This window comes from Ascidiella aspersa, chromosome 3 (genome assembly GCF_963924565.1).
Source record: "Ascidiella aspersa chromosome 3, kaAscAspe10.2, whole genome shotgun sequence".
In the NCBI taxonomy this organism is placed as follows: domain Eukaryota; kingdom Metazoa; phylum Chordata; class Ascidiacea; order Phlebobranchia; family Ascidiidae; genus Ascidiella; species Ascidiella aspersa.
Genome location: NC_139449.1, coordinates 26,736,884 through 26,759,623, shown reverse-complemented (window position 1 = coordinate 26,759,623; position 22,740 = coordinate 26,736,884). Strand labels below are relative to the sequence as shown.

Here is a 22,740-nt window from a genome sequence, read left to right as displayed (position 1 = left end):
GACGCATCGTAAACTATGGTACCGTAAAATTATTAAGACGTTAGAGTGGATACAAGCGCAAAAATGCAATTTTTGTCATTAGAATTGCCGACTTTTGTGTTCGGTTGTATAGTCCCAAAGTTCCTTATATAAATTTGCGATTCAGGTCCATGCCAAATAATATAGTTGCATGAGGCGAACATCAGATCGGAAAATTGGTCATCTTATGGAGAACTATCTGATCGGCAGTGCTTCCATAGTATTTACGAAAAAATGAACTTTTTATCCTCACATTTGCTCGCTATAAAACAACTAACTGTATTTACTAGGCACTAATATTTTATGTGGCCATAACCAAAATTTATCTTTCCTGGACTAATAAAGCCGTGCATTGTAGGTCCTTTATGTCATTTCTATTGAACGCTATTGAACGCCCTGTCTTTGTAAAAACTGTATTAAACTACCTGAATAACTGAGCCATACACGCATACTATGGCTTACTGGCTCAGTTGCTTTCGTTAAGAATGCGAAAAAGTAAAAGTGCCCCACACAGTTAATAAAAATTAAAAACTGCTAGACTAGAAATAGGTCTCCAAAGACGCGAAGTTATTGAGGTAAAATGATCTGATCTATACTTAATAATTAAAAACTGTCTTTAAACCCAAGGAAATGTTAATGACTTGTTAAGTTTAGTAATAAAGTAGACTACGCTAGTTTAGAAGCTTCACCAATCGATAGCCAAACTGCAGTACAAGACACCAAGCACTCTGAGATAAACACTTGTATTCAAATATTGGTTAATCAATCTTAATTTTCTGTAAAACCATTCCATGTTCGACAAGCAGAATCGTGCACCTCGTGATTAGTCTATGTTGATTATGTGGTTACTGTAAAGCGGTGGTTCTGAACCTCTGCCTCCCCATTATTCTGCAAAAAATAACAAAAAATGCAATCCGAAACGTTCGCCCAATCACACTTAACGCTATCTGGCTACAATGCACCAAGAGTAAAACTCCAATCCTCAAATCCAGTGCTTTTCAACCCGTGGGAAGGTACGCACTTGTGCGGATGAAAAAAACTGTAATGCGGATGACTAACGTCGTGCGGATGCCTGTGCGGATGCCTGTGCGGATGCCCGTGCGGATGAAAATGGTGCATTATTATATTTTATTATGTGTAATACAGTAATCAAATTATCCGGTGCGCCCACTTATGCATTAAATGTAGAATAATATAGTCTCGTACAGTGGCCCATTGCAGCTTAAGCTATCTATTTTATATCGGTCAAGGCTTAGGCACATTTCATTTCACAAGTAAAATCAAACGTTGCAAACTTACTATGTGCTTGTTTGGTGCGGATGGAAATTTTCCGAATTAAAAAATTGCGGATGGAAATTTTAAAGGTTAAAAAGCACTGCTCAAATTACATTTTGTTGCACAAGTGAATCTGTAATGCACTTAATGACTACTTTCATGTTTGGACAGATAAATTACAAATAATCTAGGACTTGTCATGTTTCTCAGACCTAAAATAAATCACGACTGAGTTTTTGTTTTGTTTTGTTGCTTTGAATCATGATGGACAAAATGCTATATACATTATATCCTATATATGTGGCGTCAATTTGCCCTTGGTTGTATAAGGGATGGCAATGGGTAGGAGTGGATTTTCTTGTCCCTATTTTGGATTAGGGTTTGGGTAATTGGGTGAGTTTGAATTGGGGTTATAGTTGGAATTATTGGGAGGGTTAGTGATAAAGATATGTTGACAAAATATTGTTATTGTTGTTATTATTTGTATTGTATATATTAGGATCTAAGCCCGTTTCAACACTGCTAGTTGTAGGTTTTAAGGGGAACTGATGATGTATTTTGCGTAACTATAGTATTCTGCTCTTTTTGAATAAAATTGTTTTAGATGTTTTTTATACCCCTTGTGATTCTGTTTGGTTCTTTGATATAGTTAAGGGTAAAGGTTGGGTTTGTCTTTTTGTTTTTCTGGTTTAGGCCTTATTCTGACGGAGTTATAGGATTTTTTGCAATTTAGAGCTTATTCCATGCATTTCAGTGGTTCCTAACTTTTTTGCCGAGTACCATTTAGTGGCTTTTTACGATTGCTGTAGCGTACCGCTGCTTTTCAAATATATATGCTGATGTTCATTAAAGCCGAATTGTTTTACATTATAATTTGTCCAAAACTCGCATAAGACATAGGGCTGCCTAAGTGATAGGTGTAGGCCTACCGTTTGAGAACCACCGATTCGGTGGTAGTCCTATTTTGGTCTGATTTAAATCTGTGTTTTATTATGACGTTGATGTGTCCGTTTAGGAACACTTCTATAAATAAATACTAGGTCTGGTATTGTCTTCTTGGCATCAGTACGAAAACCCTTGAGTTTGTACGACGTAGCCTATCTGCATAACGGAAAAACAACTGTGAAAGGTACGCGAACAAGCATTGTTTGGAGTAGGCCTACACTATATGGCAGGGGTTCTTAAACTTTTTTTTTACCGCGAACCCCTAAAATTTTTTTTTGCTTTACATGGACCCCGGTAGACAAGAAATGCTCCAAATTGACGTCATAAATTGACGTCACAATACAAATAGACTTCATGACTGTGTTATTTCGGTCCGAAAAATGTGAAAGTTAAATGGAGTCTAGCTATACATTCAGTGCAAAACCGTTTAATTTTTAATTACAGTATTTTCTTTTAAAAATTGATTACTTTAAGTATACACTAGTTCTTTAATTAGGGCTTCATGGACCCCCTAAAACTAGTTCACGGACCCCCAAGGGGTCCATGGACCCCAGTTTAAGAACCCCTGCTATATGGCATGTGTAATACAAGGCAAGTATTGTTGTCCGAGAATAATCGTTAGAAGACATTTTTAGTGCCACAGACTGGTTACAAAATATTCAATGTTGCCGTTATGTTTACATTTAACATGGAATAAAAGCAGTAATAATTGATAATTAGTTAAAAAAATTTACTTAAGAAAGACATGTCTTGTATTATCAAGTTGTAAATTAATGTTTTGTTCTTGAAGATTTACCTTTTTTGTTACCCTTGGTATGTTGTTTAATATGCGACTATCTCGAGTTTCCATTGGAATTTTCAATTTTACAGTCCATACTAAACGTAAATAACATTACTACATCTTAAACACTATATTTTTTCGGGAACTTTTATTGTGAACTTCCTGGCACTTTCTATAATAAATGAACAAAAAATCTCCCATTAGAATTTTTGTTATGTTTAGTTGTTTTATATCGTTTTTGTATGTGGATGTTTTACGTTTACTTGGTGAGGTCATGTTTCTGAAACTTTGCGTTACGAGTAAAGCCTAAACACTTTTAAAGACCAATACTTTAGGGTATTTAGGATAATATTACGAATAAACTTCATGACATAAATGTCACCATGAAAGGCATAGGCCTACTTCTTGAACATATATATTTAAAACCTGTAACTATCAAATCGCGCTTGACAAGGCCACATGTGCCATACGACAAATATTGGATAGATTTAATAAACGGAACGACGAGTGATTTGCTTGTGCGACTTGAATAACAAAGACCTTATCGTGTAACTAAACGTTGTGACAGCCGCTTGGTAAAACATTCGCGTGAAGACAGAAAGAACTTGTCACAACACAGTATATTTTATAGTTTTCAATCAACAAGCAGCGGCCCGAATGTGTGCTTTTCAGCAAGTTGCAATCGTCACTTGCTACACCACATAACAGTCTTGTTAAACAAGGCGTTTTGAAATGACTCAAGTTCAAAGTTATGTATCCCAAAGACTTGATGAGTCGAGTCAAGTCATTTTGGTCAAAAGACTTCATTGCAACATTACAACACTACAATATAAAATCATTTTTTTCTTATATTCTTATCAAGCTGCATGTTTTGTAGCTGCGTTGTTGCTAAAATATTTTAGAAATTGAGGTGACCACTTTTATTTACGAACATGAATATCAGATATTAACTGCCACATTTAGACATAAGTTTTCGTGGTTTGCTGTGGTTGCTGTCCTTATGTTCCGCAAGGACGATAGCAAGGAGCATTCTAAAGAAATATTTAAAATATTGATCAAAACATATGTGTATGTGACTTTATACAAAATCTATAAGTTATGCTGTAGTGTGTAGTATATCGGATAAGCGCTCCAACCAACGTTTAACGGGTATTATAAGAACTGGGGAAGTAATAACAAAATATTAACTAAAAGCGATATAATGTATATAAAAATTATATAAGTTGCCAAAATTCGCAACAAATGTTAAATGCACAACGGCAGCTTTTGTCGATAAACAAGTTTTATAGTCATGACGATATTGCCTAATAATAAAGCTTTGATTCGGAAGTCGCCACAGCACTATAATAAATTTTATATTTGACGTATTGGTGCATAACTTTAAAAGACAATACCAAAGTTTAGCTAACGCAAATATTCCATTTTAAAGGATAGCCTTCGAAGCAATGAACGCCGCGCCCATATTCAACTCGCCAAAAGCAAACAAGCCAAGCGTTAATAATCCGTAAAGCAGTTTACGCCGTCGTTAAAACTTCCCGGGACAAACGAACCCTAACGAGCGTAGTTGTCAAGGGCAGGCAGCTTTCCAAGCGAGATTTTCGATAAAGAAGTGCAACGCACAGCCCGGCCTTTCCGTAAAGTACTCTCGGATCTGCGTGACTGTGCGTGTCGAGACCTGCTGTGATGCGTGTGTGCTTTCCTCCACAAATAGCTCTAATTGGCGTTCAAACATAAACGCGTCCTCGCCACAATAAACTCTTGCTCGCTGGTTGGTCGGTCGGACGCTGTGTCGACATGCAAGCTGTCCCAATAGAAAGTGATAAATCGCCGAGCAGAATGCTAAAGCACATTTAAGTCAGTAGATATAAACTAAAGCAATAGTTTGCGCCACTTTCTCTATGTGTAAATGGAGAGCACAGTGTTGCCCCGGTTTATTCAGCAGCCTTATAACAATAAACATAACGAGTTAGAATAACAAACAAAAAAATCTCTAGATGGCCTTGAGAAAGTAACGATCGTGTATTAGGCAAGAATAAAGTTTCTGTTTTCTGGAAATGAGGTGGCACTACATAAAGCCAGATTGTATTAAAATCTTGACTAGCTTTCGCACAACCGTCAACCGTGCTTTATTAGTTCAACGTAAAAATATGAAAGCACGGCAGTGCGACAGCTTGTCAAGATTTTAATACAATTTATCATTAAACAGTTCCACCTGATTTCCAGATTTTAATAAGAAAAATACGACTATCAATTTCTGTTTTAGTTAGAGTTATAAACTACACTATACCTATACAGTACAGAACCACGATAGTCCAAAGGTAAGCAATATTAGGTTAAGCAAAGAAAAAAAATACTCTGTAATCTTCGGATTAGCTTTCCTCAAACTGAATAGTGATAATCCGAGACAACATGAAGCCCTTCGTCCCACCGTCTTTGCAAGGCTCAAACGGACGACAAGGCAAGCGGCCAATGAGCGCCACGGACAGGAGAGCGAGTATCACGAACCAGCACCTGGCCTTGACTTTGAGGGTGCGCTTAGACTCGATTGGCAGGGACGAGCGATACCAGATAAGTAAAACGACCAGGCGAATTTCCGACTTACAAGCCGAGATCAAGCAGCAAGTGGAAACAGACGCGCAGCTGGTGAGACGGAGCCCGGCATATGTGCCGTCTAGCGCTTACTGGACGAACGGATTGCCGTCCACTGCTGGCAGCACCTATCGTACAAAAGTCGAAGACAACCAACAAATTCCGACGTGGAAAAGATACCAGCACAACAAAGTATTAAAAATCTACTCTTTTTCATAACAAGTGGCTTAAACAGGCTTATATAAGTAAAGTAAAATTTAATTTAACAGATTTGTTTTTGGTATTTAGAGACCTACAACTGCACCAGCCCAATGCAACTCAAGCGAACAGTCGCAATCTACAGTCCAGTCATACCGCAGATGCTTCGCTTGCACCCGGCAAATGTGTAGGTTGCCCGATTGTATGTTTAACTTAGATATAACTGTATGTACACAGGCGCCTCCTGCCCTTTGCTAAGGGGGGCAAGGGGGCAAAAGTGTCCTTTTCATGAAAAATGATATATTGCTTTCACAACGTTAAATATTATGCGACCGACAGGAGTAGGGCTTGAGCTACGAAAAAATGCAAAAAATTCGTTAAATGACACGGTTGACATTTGTTAAAACATTTTTGGTACCATTTTAAGCCAATCTAGAGGGCGTTGCCGCAAAAATTTTTCCGGGGGATCACCCCCGGACCCCGAAATACTTCGGCTCGCTACGATTGCCTGCGTTCTATGTTGCCCTTACCAAAAAAGTCGACCCCCTTGCCCTGAAATCGCTCCGGCGTCCCTGCTTATGTTGAACCCTAATTATTGACCAATAATAAATATCTTCGATATTTTAGATCGACGACCCAACTACTCTCGACCACCGCCAAGCGGAAGATTTTTCTCTCACAAGGAACAACAAGCGGCACCGAAACTTGTCAAGGACGCGTGGCTAGCAAGGGAAAGTAAGTATCGCAATACAACGCACAGCTAAAGGTTGTTTAAATTTTTAACTTTGTTTTATGTAACTGCAAGAATGCATATGAGACACCAAAAATAGGCTGCAATTCTTAAAGAAAAGTTTATTGCAAAATAAATCACTAGGGCGAAACTGTGTAAAGAATGGCTTTATGACCAGCTTTCTCGGAAAGAATGACATGTTGTAATAATTGAATGCTATTTGGTCAACCTCGTAGTATTTTTTAGAGTAGCTTCATTAAACTTGCCGCCTTAATGTTTCCAATACATAACAAATCACAATTTACTGACTTCAGGCCATATAAATGTGTATATGTGGTAGGGATGTTCAAAGTAGAATCCCAAGGTATTCTAGAATAATAGGTTTCGAATCTAGAATAACGAATCTAGAATAGCGAATCCTAGTATATTTTAATTAAATTATCTAACCTTGGTTTTGTTTGGGGAAGGGATAAATCTTAACTGTATGGTAGCCACAGGGCCTCCAATCACAGCAATAAATCGCCCAAACAATTTGCTAACATGTGCACATTATAATAAAAAAAATCTCCCATATGTTTAACATTCTTAACAACTGTCATTTGAAGAAGTTCTGTAAACTGTATTATGTCAACTGTCCAGGTTGTTGCCAAAACTTATATTTTTGCCAATAGTGAGTACATATATTTTTTACCAATAGTGAGTACATGAAACACTGCAAACAGAAGTCTCAAGCAATTCGGTACTGTTTTTTAAAGCATTGTTGGGATTTAGTGCTTCTTTTTTGACCAACATGATCTGTTATGCAGTCAAATAATGTACTGCAGGAATACAAAGTTACTATTGACATAACGAATTCTTGACAATTACGCTGTGCATAACCTCGCTGAATATTCGCCTAAAGTTGACCTTAAGTAACCCTATAGCGCATTTTGTAGACGGCCAGCACGTTTTACAACGTAATATTACTTTTGCAACTAAACGCATTTAGGACAATTTCGAACTCCACACCAGACATATTACACGTTAGTCGCTCGCCCAATAACGCTTGATTGACACTTAATTATTAGACGAACGTTATCGCGAGACGCGGTAATTGGTCGCCCGAAAAAACGCTGACACTGCAATACCAGGTTACATTTAAAGCAAGCATCATAAATTGGTCGCCGCAGCGACAGGACAACTTACCACACGCGTTTGTACAATTAGGCGCAACAATCTGCGGTAAAACATTAAATTATATCGGTTGCAATTACCCGAAATAAACGGTAGAATTGTATACTAATGCCATCTGGATTCGAACCCAAGGATTCGATATTCTACTTTGAACATCCCTAATATGTGGTGATATTTGCAGCGCACCATCTGGAAGTGGTCGGGAACTCAACAAAAACCAAAACCCTTTTAATTGCAATGAATTTATTGCAGAATATATTTCGCGACACCTCGATTGAAGAAGGCCCTGGTTGACAGCGAACTTGCAAGAAACCAGGAGCTCCGAACAAACCACGCGTAACCCCGATTCGAACAACACAAAACGTGAAGGTTCTACTTCGACGAGAGAAACATAGCAGTCTGCAAATATGCACATTTGGGATCGAACTCTAAAAGGCCTCTCTCCACCAATCACGCCGAGGGAATCTAAGCGAGCCAAACGTGCGTCGTCACATCATCTCTGCGTTTTGTCAAGCGAAAAACGAAACAAAAAAACGTTATACTTAAAAACAAATGACCTAAACGAACAAAAAGCGGAATGGTCAAAATCTCATGGCGAGCTTCGAGTCTTCTTGTCGATGCGACGAACGGATGAATCCTCGGAGCAGAGCTGCACAAAAGTGGCGCAGGCGGCCGTCTTCATGCGCGTGTGGAGCAGCTCCATGTCGTGGGCCCACTCCACGTTGCCCCACTTGGAAATCTGCGAATTTGAAAAGTGTTAATGCCAAGGCTGCGAAAAAACAAATTTAGTCCGACTTCGTCCAAAGTAGCCGACTCGCCAAATTCTGTGCCCGGCTTCGACCCATAGCCCTGTATTCACCAATCCCCGTAACAATCGATGGTGGACAATAATATACAGCAATGTACTGACTCAAAGGTTGACATATAACCCACCCACCCACAATACTGAGTACAAAACTATTTAACCTTACAGGTTTACAGTATACGGCTTTATTGAACTTACTTAACAAGCGCAATTTGTGATGTGGACTCGGGTATCTAGAACAGTGCTCCGCAACCGGTAAGCCGCGTCGAGGTGTGTTACTTGGGATTTTAGAGGTACGGATAATATTCAGTCGAATTAACGTGGAAATTGTATATCTCATCAAGGCAGGTATTTTGACCTTGTACAATAATACAGGTGTAATTTTATATACTTTTTAGAAAACTTAAAACTTTTTAAACCTTATATTACGTTCTATTTCCGAATTTTAAAATTATGTTTAAGAGTGCAATTTTTGAGGGCTTTAAACGGCTTAAGAAATTTTAGGAAGTCCGCAAAACCGCAAAATCAGAAGATAAAACAATAAAAAACGTAAATTTTTCGTGTTACTCGAGTCCCAGGTCAGACTCAAGCCAAACAAAGACTCCGTTGAGTCCCCGAACCGACTTCGATCCCAGGTTACTGACAAAATTAGATCTTTTTTAAGTCGGACGGTGTGAATGACACCGGTTTGAGTAGTCCAAGCGGCATTCCGAAACTTGTAAAGTAACTTACAAACCAACAAGAAAATAATAAAAAAGGAAAGTGACTTAAAATATTCTAAACGGAAATTAGGCCATATTAATAGGTTTAATTATCTATTTGGTGACGTGCTAAAATGTCGCACGTTTTCCCAAGCTATCCAGAGCCACTGGTTTAAAGTCTAGTCGCTCGAGAGAGAAAAAAGGACAATGACCAAAGTGAAGAATGCAGCTCGAAATTCGTCGCGTAATATTTTCGGAAGTAAACAAGATATCGATCAGAAATTTTTACACATTACTCAAAGCAACCTAACTTAGCCAGCGATCAGATTTTTTTGAATATTGAATATGAATATTAATATATTCAGTCATATTCGGCCTTAAAAATAAAATGTGCCCAAGTGACTTACATAGGGTGATAGCTACGAGTTTACTCTCAAAATGAGATATGACTCGACAGCCAATTATGCAGGGATAAGGTATTAATATTCGTTTAAGAAACCATAAAAAAAAATAGTGATTGGCACTCGAACTGCGATATCTCTAGCAGTTCCTAAAAATCACTGGTACATTTTGCTCTTTTACCCAACCACAATGTTCACAGATGAGAACACTTTTATTTTAACCTGGAATTCCTGCTCCAGGCGTGATAGGCTGACAGCATCCTCCACAGTAATTTGACGGTCCATAAGCGTCAACGGAATTATCACAGATTTCAGGGCGTTTGCCAGCATTTCAATTCCTACAAGGAATCAAACCTTTACTGTGCTTTCGTGTTTTTAAGATATATTTCTGTTATATCTTTATGATTACATTTAAAAGTATTTGTAAATTTTTGTGTAACGTTGTTTGTGCCAAACTTCTTTATTTTGTCTTTGAATAATGTTTTTTATAAGTTTTTCAGCTTTTTGGAATTTTAAAGCACATTTAGTAAGAGTAGCCTCAATTCTTAATTTGTAGTTTTTAATCCTAAGTGAATGGAAAAAAGAAAAAAAAAATATTATAAAAATGCATAAAATATGCACCTACCAACTAAGCTCCAAGGATTAAATGACTTTAAATGATTTGTTAGAACCAAATTTGTGTTTTCACTAATGGTTGGTTTTCCGAAACCAGTGGTGTTTTGAATGAAGACATCATGTCTTTTGTTAAAGTCTCTAACCAGTCCACCCCAGCGTTCTTCCTGAAGTTTAACAAGGTCTTCTGGTTCATCCAAATGAAACCTGTGGCCAAAAATATAAAAAGTCCAGCTATCAAAGTAGTAATGTCATACATAAAATAAGTTTGTAACTACAAAAGATTGTCAATTAAAATACATATTATGTAATCCGAAAATAAAAATCTAATAACACATAGTACAACTTATAACTTACAGGACTGTGTCTGTATGCAAAAACTTTAGGGTAGCTGCTGCCAGAATATCTGGGTTGCGATTGGATGAGCAGTCAGCTGCAGCATAGCACAAAGCAGTCTGAAATAAATCAGAAACAAATTGAAACTGGAGGCTGGTAAACAGTTTACTAAGTTTAAACAAGAGACAACACACAATAAGTCCGTAAAAGCAACAATATCTAAAGCAGAAAAATCTATAAAACATAATATTAAAAGAAATGACATAATAAAGCAAATACACAGTAAAATGCACAACAAAATAAGATTTAAATCATCTGAATAAGACATAAACCTGTTGGAATAAGTCCTAATCCAAATTCATCAGAATAATGCCTAAACAGCCAATGCCTGAAACTGTAGGGAGAAGATATGAGACGTTTGAGGGCCATGGGTGTTGCATCAGCCGTTTTGTTGTCAATGTTTGGGGGCCCTCGTTTGAATGGCACAGCGATTTTGGTAACAGATTTTTTGCAAAATAGGTTAGGGTTAAAATTATTAGGGGAGTGAGTTATGTACTTAGGGGTGGGGTTCAAGTTTAGGTAGAATGTTGTATAGGCCTGATTCTGGCCATTTGGGTGTTATTCCGACTGGTTTAGGACTTAATCCCATTTCAAAGATATTACAACTATTAGGTATAAGTCCTCTTTTAATCTTATTTCCAATTAACTCTAATTTATTCTTATGTTGATGTTAGTCTTATTTCGGTCTTATGGCTGAAGACCTCGACATCATACAGAAAGTTAACAAAATAAAGAAAAAAATAAAATATTAATAAAACAGTATAAAAAAAAATTCGCTGCAATACTTACCAGTGGCATTAGATTAGTTTTAATGTTGTCTGACTGTTGATTAAATTCCACCGAAACTGCATGGGCAAGACCTTCATTAGGAATCTTTAGAATTTTACCAAGAGGACTTCTTAGTTTTCTTTCATCAAGGTTAATCTCAAACCCGCCTTAATAAAATATAAGGTGAAAAAAATTAAGTGACTTTACCAATATAATATGATTTTATTTATTGTTAATAATATTATGAACTTCAAAAGTTTACCATCAGAATGGCATATCCTTGCTTCATCATAAAATTTCCTTCTTTCTGTTGACAAACAAACATCAAAGAATAGAGATTAGAGAGGCAATTTTATGTAAGTTTAAACATTTATTTACCGGACATGAATCTAGCAAACTTTGTCCAGCTTATGTTGCCCCTTGCAGATTGCAGAGAGAGAAGTTTACTTGCAGCAAAACTTGACATATTGTTGACTTTAAAATTAAACCTATTATTACGAAAAATGTTACACGATTACTTGTAAAAATGACTTACAAAGACAAAACTGAAGGCATCACAAAAAACAAACAATGTTTTACAGTGGCCTTATGTTAACTTTCAATTTTACGGCGTTATTTTATAATTTTGGAAAAGATCTCAGTCAGTTACACTCAGTCGCATTAGTTGCCAAGTATAATCTATAAAAGTTGCCTGTTGAGAAATGCGAGACATTCTTTGAAAATGGCGCTCACTATATGGTAATAGTGCTTCAACAAGTGTTGGTGCATCAGGGAAATTTTCAATCTCCTCAGGGTGCGTGCTAGACAGTACAGCATTAAGCACAGCTTGCGCTTCATGGCAATTCCGTGAGTTTGTGTTCCAGGTCACAACAAAATTCAATAGTGTGTGTTTTTGGTCCAGTCTCATTCGAGCGATTTTGTCACAGAGCATTTCAAAGCCACTGTCTTCCCACAAAATTTCTCGTACCACACTTAACGCTGTAAAGGGATGCTGAAGCAGAATAGCTTTTGATAAAGCCTTGGAAAATTTTTTCTCTTGAAGTAGGTTCTGCATTTCCTGATATTGCAGGATACTGTCCTCTTGCTTAGTAAATACCTCCTCTCTTTCCTGTTTGGTAACATCTTGCCAAATTAAAATAGTTGAATCAGCTGAGCCAGTCACCACAAACTGCTCATCACTGCTATTCGCCAATGTCCAAATTTTGTCAGTGTGTTCGTCTAGTGTCTTTATACACTCTGAGCTTTTTACTGTCCATAGTTTAAAAAGCCCATCTGAACCACAACTTGCCAACTGTGTTCCCTTGACCATGAATATAACTTTCAATACTGAACAATCATGTCCTTCCATAGTTTTTAGACAGCTGAAATCACTTAAACTCCATAGCTTTATTGTGCCATCAGCAGAAGAAGACGCCAAAACCTGGTCCATAGGACTGAATTGAACACACCAGATACCACGCTTGTGGCCCCTAAAGGTACCAAGATTCTCACCATTTTGCACATCCCATAACTTGGCCAGTTTATCCTGAGAGCCGCTGGCAATTAGTTTGTCATTGGGGCTCACGGCAACAGAGTTTATGTCTTTGGTGTGAGCAAGAATTGTATGTTCCACAGATACATTACTAAGGTCATTCTTTGAAACACCCCACACCTTGAGAGTGTGATCTTCACTTCCAGTTACCATAAAAGTCATTTTTAATTTACAGCAGGCAATAGATTGCACTGAATGAGTGTGTCCCTTAGCTACACACAGACTGGAGACAGACAAAGAGTTCTTGTCCATCTTCCACAGTCGGACTGTCTGATCTTTGGAACAACTACCAAAGATAAAACGGTTACAAAAAACATCAATTGACAACACTGTGTCTGTATGTCCAGTTAAAAGTTGACAACTAGAAGTTTCAACAGTAAATACTTTTAATTTTGGGCTATTAGTTGCCACAATGAGGAGCTCATCATTTTCCCCTAGGTATTTAACATCAAGCACTTCATCGATATAACCAACATAATGCTTGTATGTTTTCAAAGTTTCAGTACAAATAAAGTCCATATTGTGATCACTGGTAACTGCAAAGATATCACCATTGCCTGGCAAAAATGTTGCCTTTAGATATCCGAATATTTCTGTGATATCTTCTCCAGAAGAAGAATTTTGAATGCACTTTCCGCGGCTGTTCCATTTTTTAACAATGCCTTTATTACCAAATGTGGCAAAGCTGAATTCTGGCATGGATGAACTCTCTGATATGCTACTGCCAGGAAGAATAAGGAATTGTTCAATAGTTTCATACACGGGAATAGTTTTAATTAGCTTGTTCTCAGCCAGGTTCCATATGTTAATGATGCTATCACGGCCACTGCTAACAAGATAGTTGTCTGCAACAAACTGCAAACATGTTACAGCGCTGACATGACTTTCAAGTTTCTTCACACATTTGCTACTTGCTAGGTCCCAGCATTTAATTACATAATCATCACTAGCACAATAAAGATGCAGCTCTGTAGGGTGAAATACGATGGAGCTGACCACACCTGGCATATCCCTAAAGTTGTGGGTGCAATATTGCTTGACTAAGTCCCAGATTTTAACAGTGCCATCGCTGCCACTAGTAGCAAGCAGTGTGGAAGTTGCATCAAATGTCATACAGAGCACTGAGGAGGTGTGAATTGCCTGCCAAGTTCTTAAACATTTTGGTTCCTTCCAATCCCACTGTTTTAGTAGCATTGATTTTGTAGCAGTAACAAGGTTAGAACCATCAGGTGTTACAGCCAAACAGCTTAGGTCGTCTCCATTGTGTTCCAGTTTCTTTTCAACAAGCCCAGTAGCAAGAGACAAAACAGCAGCATGATCACCACACATGGAAAATATGTATTCTCCGTTTTTGCCCACACACACAGGACCACCCATATAAAAAGGTGAAAAAGTTTTATTCACTGCAAAGTTAGCTTTAAGTTCCAGTTTTTCCGTCATTTTGCTGACGTGTTGTATAAGGTAGTTTTAAACACTGTATAACTATAATTAAATACGAATCTGAAAGTAATATTTGTTGCAACTGTAAGTGTGTTGGGAACTAAAAGTAAACCTATTCAAATAAAAAAGGCTTTATTCAATTTAATATCATACCGGGCAAAAAGTAATTTTCCTATAGATTAAATAAGTATTTTTAAACACGCCTCTTACTTGCTTATCGTCGAATAGCCAAATAATAGAGATATACGAATAAATGAAAACTGTATGCAACTTAATTGATTTTTTTAAGGCAATAACTGAGAAATATATTGCAGTGAGTGTTGCACATGCTTGTTAATGTCTAATAGACCGTGACCGCATTTATTCGAGCGTTGTATCCACTGATCTCTATAAAACCTGGATAGCGCAACTAGCGGCACGCGTGAGCGGTTTTTGAAGCCAATTAGAAGGCTGAAACGCCATCTTGTAAAGGTCCTAAAATGCGCAAAATTTGCATTACGCCTTATGGAGAAGGGTGTTAGTGACAGCGTTTTCTGACTATTTAGGAATGCTTGTGACTTAAAATTAGTGGTTTCTAAGGCCGCAAGCCATACTTCAATTATTTAAAGGAGAAAAAATAAATAAAACTGTATAATTAACGCAAAAATCTGCTTTTTAAAGACGACTAAACCAGTGTATTTTTCCCATTTATTTTTAGACTACTTATAACTTAAAGTTGGTGGTTTCTAAAGCGACAAGCCAATATCTGACTATTTAGAAATAAAAAAACGTTAAAAGCACCTATTTTTTGTGTTTTTTTACGAGACTAAACCAGTATGACAGTTTTACACTCAACTAAACTTATCTTTTATTAAATCTTTTGTTCAATTCTTTCTGCTTGTTGGTTACTTTTGAGTTAAAACTATAATAGTACTAAAATAATGCTCTGCATTTTTGTTATGTAAAGGCTTCTATTTAAGTTTTATTTTATTTTGTAGACAGACATGGAACAAAACTCGTGTTCGGCTAGGATATCCTTAACCAGGTTATAATTTAAAAAACCCAAGGATGCATTTTATTGGATGTCCTGAAGGTTAGCCATATTTTTGCATATACTTCTGTAGACTGACACAGTCGGTTTTAAAAGTAACTTGGTTGCTTGCAGCAAAGGAAAAAACGCAATAATTGAAAAATATTTAACAACAGTAGCAATAAACAAATAGTACAAATTTAAAACAACAAGTGAACATGTGATTAATAAAACTTATTGATTGTTACATAAAACTAGCTTGCTAAGCTTTTTTCTTATTTTTTCTCCCACTATTTTTTCAGAGGTTTCCTTTCCAAGATGGTACAGCCTTATCTTACTGTAGCACTTCGATACAACTTTGATCAGTTGAAAGACATGATTATCCATCACTGTACTGTCAAACATGTGACTATCTAAATCAGGAAATAATTGGGATGCATTAATACTGTGTAATACTGATGTTGCAATGGCATCTGGAATTCCTGTATTAATCGGTAATTTTCCACCAGAACATGCCAACAATCTTAAGAAGCATTTTTCGGTGTCAGAGCACACCCTAATTACACTTTCTGATGGTTTCATAAGACCTCCTCTGTCTTTGAATGTCAAAAAACTGGGTTGTGCTATCATTTTCTGGGAACCAAGTGCCAAGGAGCAGGTAAAACATGTTGTTTGTTTTTTTGCCATCTTTGCAACATACCCAGCTATGTATGTAATAGCTGCTTTTTTATATTCTGATAAAATTTCTATGTTTGGACTGTCACAGTAATCATGGTCTGTTGAAATGGGCAGACGTTCAATGAGGTCATATTTTTTAATTAATGCCACATCAGTTAACTTTACCTCCGTATAATTTGTTTTACAGGTGTCGCTTATTGCATCCAGAATTGTTGTTGAATCCTGGTTGGAGCAATTACCATTTGTACCTTTCCTTTAATACAGCTTCTCATCAAAAGACGCTTGAAGGCTGCTGTGAACTGTTGTGCTGTTGGGTTATTATTGCAGCCACCAGTAGTTCGGACAGCACTGAAAAACAATTCTAGGTGATCTTGGCTAAACTTGTACATTAACAAATAACTTAGTGGAGCATTGGCTCTGCCTACTAAGTTATCGAACAAACCTTTTGTGCTCTGGATACAGGCTAAAAAACCAACAAAACCAGTTTTTCTTCTGGAAATGTGCATTGGAGTGCTGTCAGTTGTTTTTAACTGCATTATGTAAGTAAAACATTCTGAAAGAAAGGGATCCCATACAAACTTATTCGCAATCCGAAGGGCAGACTTAAAACCTTTGGCGAGGGGATTTCTTGAATTTAAAATGTCAAATAAACGATCAAACATTCGTAAGAACCTGACAGTTGGTGCACATCCCTTAAATTCCTTTAGTTTTAAATTCTCTGCACAATATTGGATGGCATCAGCCACACTAGAACTCAATGCCTGTGCTGCAAGGTTTACCTTAATTTTTTGCTGCTGCCATTTGATGTGTGCCAGCTTAAGCTTGTTGCCCAAACGCAAACCTTCATTTTGTTGGAGTTTTTGCAATGCAATAATGTATTGCCATTTGATTTTTCCTCCATCTCCATCTACCAAAATTCCCCAATCAGCAAAAGTATTTCGCACAAGTTTAAGCATATGGCAAACATCAAGAAGAACATAAATCCGCTCGGTTTTGTTCGAGGGATGTTAAAAGTTTGCTGTTAAGCAACCTGGTATCATAGATGCACCGACTTCTCGTAACACAGTGAAATGACAAGAAGGACCGTCGCATGTCAGAGATACTACCTTTGCACCAGTGTATGAAACACGCTGAATACATATTTTGACGATGTTTGCACGCTCTGCACCACTTAAGCCATCTACAAAAAAATATGCACATGGCACCTTCCAACCACTATTAATACATACAACCATTAAAACGAGAACATCCTTTGCATATGGTAAAGAGTCGTCATCATAGAGACCATTTCCATGATCTACAAAACCACAAAACTTTTTACCATCCCAAGCAATATGTTTCCTAATAGACATCTCATCAAGCATAAGGGAGCACATAACTTGTTTACCATTGTTGTGGGCGATTCTCACCTTTTCTTTAATTGCAATAAAAGCTGGTTTTGTAAATCCTGGATCCGCATCTATTTTGCCGTACCATTTTCGAATCTGGGCTTGGTGGGGTAATGAAAAATCGAAACTTTTACGGACAAATTCATATGCTTTAGAGCAGTGGTTCCCAAACTGTGGTACGCGTACCACCGATGGTACGCGACTAACTTCAGCATACGTATAAATTTCGAAAACGTTCAACTTTTTAAACTTTCAGATTGGGTAATTTGCCGTGCTGCGTTTTAGTTACCTTTAACTTGAGGTATCGCACGTTTATGACGTAACACTTATCTTGTTCAAGATAATAAAACGCTAATTGTTAGCTGGTTTAATATATATGTAGTAATAAACTAACAGTGAGCGGTGTAGTTGTAGTATGTATCGACCAGCTGGTGAAGAAAAAACAACTATCGCATTGAACCTTGGGTTTTGTTTAATTTATGGCTTCTTTGTCTTCCTGGTATGGCGTTTGGTAAAGTTTAATTCTGCTTACTTATTTTGTATAATATGCTAAAATAGTTAAAGCAGCGGTTCGCGGTTCTTAACCGGGGGGGGGTGGGGGGGCGCGCCCCCCTAGGGGTGCGCCAAGGAATTCTAAGGGGGGCGCGAGCTCGACTTTATATATGTTTAATTTTTGCAGTGATTTTAATGGTTTCGTTTGGGTTAGGCATAATTCCTACATACAAACTCTGTTTTTTGCCAACTTTAACATTAAAACTGCAAAAATTTTCGAAACTATATTGTTTTTGCAATATTGCCGTTGTATTGTGTGTCGTTACATCTTTTGAAACACGATAACGCAATGTTTAATATTTGCGCTTGACATTTTTTGCGCTCGACATAATAACTCTTACAACTGTGGAGTAAATGCCCTCGCAACACGTTTGTCAAAATCAGCTCGATAAAATCAATGTGTCGAGCTCGCGCAATTTGTTGCGTGCCCAATGCGAAACGCCTCTTCGGTTGCAGTTTAGCCAATTCGACCAACTAAAACTCAAAATTTTTCGCGCTTCGCGCGACCAACAATCCCTTCCTTCACTATTTTCCTGTTTTCTCAGTGATATTTAATTGCAAAATGTCGAAATATTAGGGGGGCGCAAGGCATGAGAAAATTACCAAAGGGGGGCGCGGCTGAAAAAAGGTTAAGAACCACTGAGTTAAAGTTTGAGATATTCTGGTAAGGTGTAACTTAGGTGGTACATCAACACTGTACAAAAGCTCAAAATGGTTCGCGAGAAAAAAAGTTTGGGAATCACTGCTTTAGAGGAATAAAATTGTAGAGTAAGTGCAAATGATTTTAAAGCTGCTGAATATTTAAATCCTTTGCCAGATTTTGTTTTTTTGATTCTTGTTAATAGTTCAAATGGTACCTCTGATAAACACTGCTTTAACATGTCTTCACAGCGAGTTGAAATTAAATTTTTATCCTTTAAAATTCTAATAATCCCCTTGAATTGACCTTCAATTTTAATCTTCTCGCTTTTTGTCTTGCAACTTTCATTTTCTTTTTTAATCGTATAATTTTTTCATTGCTTTCTTTCAATTTGTTCTCTTCGTTTTTTGAATAAATGTTCAAGCAGTAATTATGGTCATGTGTTATGTAGTTCTTGGGAATCTTAAGTTGGTTGGTTGATCCTAGCACTTGTAGTCTGGCATTTGGTAGTTTTCTTTCTTTTGTTTGCTAAAAAAAGTTTTACACTTTATTTAAACTTCAAGTGTGTTTTAGTTTACAATGTAGTTAATGTTCAATCTTAGGGCGCTTTAGTTTTTTTAAAATAATATTTAATACATTTTGCTTAGGATACACAGTGGTGTGTCACAAATGTTTACTTTTTACATAGTATTTTTTAATGTTTAACTATAAATGTTGTTCATTGTAATACCCTAATTTGTTATATGGGTCATTCCACATTTAATTTAAAGTTTTTCAAAATTTTTGCACCCATCTATCAAAGACCTCAAAGGGAAAATAATTTTGCAACAGACTCCAGCTATAGTGGCACTTTTAATTTTTATGGCTTGTCTAACTTTGACAAACTAAATCAATGGGTTCGAAAAAATTATATTTAGAAATAGCTAGATATTTTACAGGACAATCTAGAAAGTAATTAAATTAATCAATACATTTGTACAAAATATAAATATTATTAGGCATATTGCCACATAAAGACCAGTGGTTCTCAGCCTTTTATAAGTCATGCCCCCTTTTATAAGTCAGGTCTCTGGACATACCGCAAACCAAAACAAAATGGTTTAACTAACTAAAAATTAAAATATGACATGTCTGTTGCCCCCTGAAGACTTCTTTGTGGCCCCCTGGGGCCTGAGGGACACATTTGAAAAATGCTCCTTTATTATTATGTGTATTTCATGAAACAAAACCATTTAATTGAAATTTTTTTATACCTAGTTAATAAATATTCAATATTAGTGAATATTTGAAATTTATAAATTAATAATCTGTGTTGGGTTTCCGGCTCTTTAAATTAAGCATGGAATGACTATCCAGGTAATTTTGGAGCTGATGCGAGGTTTCTAATAACTAAACTACTATAGTATAGTATAGTAATTTAGTTATTAGACATGTCTATCAGCTCTGATATTATCAGTATGGTATGTTTATATACATATATATAAATATAGAATGTATATATCTACCTTTTTTAAGTATTTTGGAAATTTTTTATGTCTGGTCGGAACCGCATCGGTGGCAAGTCGCACTTTATATCCAGTCCGAATTATTTTTTTCTCAGCAAAATGGTCGGAACACACCATCGAATGTTTGCCACCCAAAGATTTTTTCTTTCCTGATCTGCTGGAACTCTGTCAAGAGTACTATTACATAACTCATCTATAATAGAGAAATACTTCTAAAATTCTACGGAAGTGATTTGTAATAATTATATAGAAATTGATGTGACTTCTAAATCCTAATTACTAGTATTAAAACCTGTCTAATACTAACGACTTTAATCTGTCCTCATAGCTTATAGGTAACTAGTAACTGAAAGTTAAGCTAAATTAAGAACTAATATTTTCAATTAGCTAAGTGAGTAGGTAAACTAATATTCAATCTGCAACTATCTAAGCTAACTGCATTTATTAAAAGTATGTATATTTACAGGGCCAACTGATTATAAGCGTTGTTGGTCAAAAACAGTATTATCAACCAGCATAGTAAAGATGTACCAAATTGAAATACATCTACAACACTGACCAAGAAAACCATTTTCAAAGATTGGCTATACTACTTCAGTTATTATGAGTTTTATAACCAGTAAGACAACACTCAAACTGGATATTTCTGACATCTATTATAATTATAATACTTATGAAAAGTTCTCGGAAATTTTCTCTTTAGGACTGTTTCTTCATCCGAGCTACCATCACTGTCACTTCTACTAGCTTTTTTGCGTTTGCGCTTTAGGCAACAAAACGCACAGCATTGCATGCCTGGCATTTTTATACTTTATTTGGATAGTTAAAGCAAAACTGGTCAACTGCAATACATATTCAAATATTATCATCAGCAGTCGATTCTCATTACCCATCTATAGTTGGGTAATACTAATTTACGGAATGATGAATGGTCGGAAATGTCGGAACGCTCAATAATTTAAGTGTTAACCCGTTAAAACAATTATTAAACCAACTCACAATATTTGGGTTACAGTGGGGGTTAGCGTTTGGGTGAAGGTGGGTCAAGTGTTATTATATTTAATAATAATACTGTGAGCGTTCCGACCATTTATCTTTCCATAAATTAGTGTTACCCATCTAGTTTGAATTTGTGAAAAATAGCTACTTCAAAAGTATTTATATACATGCCACTGTCAGTGCCTCCTAAGAAAAAAATAGACAGAAAATGGCCAATCTGTTCACGTTGTGCTCAAAATTACTATTAATAAATTTCTGGCCGGTAACTGTCTATACTCCAGAGTTTTACCAGCAGCTTCTCAATCAAAAACTAAGCTGAAAGGTTGGGTGGCATTGAAGTGGGAAAAAAATCATACTGACCTAGAATTATACCACAACCATGACCCGACAAAACTTTTTAAGGAATTGCAATTACTTAAAATTTCAGAAATATATAAATTAGAATTTGGGAAATTTATGCACAAATTCCACAGCAATGCTCTACCTCCCACATTTAGCTCTTACTTTACTAAAATTTCTGATATACACAATCATGTTACTAGGTTAAAGGATACTAGGCAATTATTTTTACCTCGCACAAACACATCACTAGAGCAGAGATCACTTGGCTATCAAGGACCAGTGGTATGGGGAAATATTGATATCAATTTAAAATCATTATATATAGTGAAATGGGGCACCTTGACTGGTAAACCTGTTGGTTGTATCGGTGCCTCCTGGCATAATATTCTTATTGCATTTGTTGTTGTATCAACGTTATGTGCCAAAATAATAAAATTGAATTGAACGCACATAATTTGTGTTAGGGTGTGCGTTAGCGTTTTGGGTTAGGGTGGGTCAATAATGAATATAATAATACCTGACCCACCCAAATCCAAAGGCCAACTCGCACCCTAACCCAAATATTGTGCGTTGATTTAATAATTGTGGTAGGATTCTAGACCAGCGCCATGCCTATATATTGAATATATATAGGCACGGGTTTCGTCGTTCTAAAAATGCCGATTTTTGCGTTAATTATACAGTATTAGGTTTTTTTCTCTTCCAAATGATTAGAGTATGGCTTGCAGCCTTAGAAACCATTAATTTTAAATAATAAATGTTAATAAATAGTCGGAAAACGCTGTTACTAGCACCTTCCTCCATAAGCCGTAATGCAAAATTTACGCACTTTAGGGGTGGTACTAAATACCGAATGGTACCGAATGGTACCGAATGGTACCGAATGGTACCGAATGGTACCGAATGGTACCGAATGGTACCGAATGGTACCAAATGGAACAACATGGGATCGAATGCTAACGAATGCCAACCAAACTAAACGTCTGTTTTACTCCTAAATCTGATTTAATTTTACACTGAAGCATATCTTGTCGCATGAGAGTATTTTAAAACGTATGAGGCCTAAGAAGGGTTGCAATGAACATGGTACCGAATGAAACCGAATGGCACCGTATTGAACCCAATAAAACCCATTGTAACTCGTAATAGAAACACTAAATATCGAATGGCCCGAATGGCACCGAACGGAACCCAATAGAACCGAACGGAACCCAATAGAACCCATTGTAACTCGTAATAGAAACACTAAATACCGAATGGCACC

The 22,740-nt window shown here is 36.7% G+C and overlaps 3 protein-coding genes across 4 annotated transcripts; 1 reads left to right on the top strand and 2 right to left on the bottom strand.

Moving 5' to 3' along the window:
- The first annotated feature begins 5,428 nt into the window (after positions 1-5,428).
- On the top strand, positions 5,429-7,987 carry LOC146161232 (uncharacterized). The gene is made up of 4 exons (XM_083385113.1): positions 5,429-5,800; positions 5,897-6,008; positions 6,434-6,541; positions 7,962-7,987. The coding sequence occupies exons 1-4, from the start codon at positions 5,429-5,431 to the stop codon at positions 7,985-7,987; spliced, it is 618 nt and encodes a 205-aa protein (XP_083241239.1).
- On the bottom strand, positions 7,964-11,876 carry LOC146161231 (ATP synthase mitochondrial F1 complex assembly factor 2-like). 2 transcript variants are annotated; one of them, XM_083383651.1, is made up of 7 exons: positions 11,771-11,876; positions 11,655-11,699; positions 11,414-11,559; positions 10,586-10,683; positions 10,242-10,435; positions 9,839-9,954; positions 7,964-8,448 (listed from the first exon to the last, which is right to left on the bottom strand). In XM_083383651.1, exons 1-7 carry the CDS (start codon positions 11,856-11,858, stop codon positions 8,299-8,301), a joined length of 837 nt encoding a protein of 278 aa, XP_083239777.1. In that variant the 5' UTR covers positions 11,859-11,876; the 3' UTR covers positions 7,964-8,298. The 2 variants fall into 2 exon arrangements, with proteins under 2 accessions (XP_083239777.1, XP_083239778.1); XM_083383652.1 differs by lacking the exon at positions 9,839-9,954.
- Positions 11,877-11,880: 4 nt separating this feature from the next.
- On the bottom strand, positions 11,881-14,411 carry LOC146161230 (transducin beta-like protein 3). The gene has a single exon (XM_083383650.1). It carries the CDS (start codon positions 14,361-14,363, stop codon positions 12,030-12,032), a length of 2,334 nt encoding a protein of 777 aa, XP_083239776.1. The 5' UTR covers positions 14,364-14,411; the 3' UTR covers positions 11,881-12,029.
- Positions 14,412-22,740: the final 8,329 nt, after the last annotated feature.

What these genes read in the sequence shown, in the direction of transcription:
- LOC146161232 (XM_083385113.1), top strand. Translation starts at nt 5,429, where the DNA reads ATGAAGCCCTTCGTCCCACCGTCTTTGCAAGGCTCAAACGGACGACAA. An exon ending in AAAGATACCAGCACAACAAA is followed by an intron (nt 5,801 to 5,896) that starts GTATTAAAAATC and finishes TTTGGTATTTAG; the next exon opens with AGACCTACAACTGCACCAGC. An exon ending in CGCGTGGCTAGCAAGGGAAA is followed by an intron (nt 6,542 to 7,961) that starts GTAAGTATCGCA and finishes AATTTATTGCAG; the next exon opens with AATATATTTCGCGACACCTC.
- LOC146161231 (XM_083383651.1), bottom strand. Translation starts at nt 11,858, where the DNA reads ATGTCAAGTTTTGCTGCAAGTAAACTTCTCTCTCTGCAATCTGCAAGG. An exon ending in AAACTAATCTAATGCCACTG is followed by an intron (nt 10,684 to 11,413) that starts GTAAGTATTGCA and finishes GATTTATTTCAG; the next exon opens with ACTGCTTTGTGCTATGCTGC. An exon ending in TTGCATACAGACACAGTCCT is followed by an intron (nt 10,436 to 10,585) that starts GTAAGTTATAAG and finishes TTTTGGCCACAG; the next exon opens with GTTTCATTTGGATGAACCAG.
- LOC146161230 (XM_083383650.1), bottom strand. Translation starts at nt 14,363, where the DNA reads ATGACGGAAAAACTGGAACTTAAAGCTAACTTTGCAGTGAATAAAACT.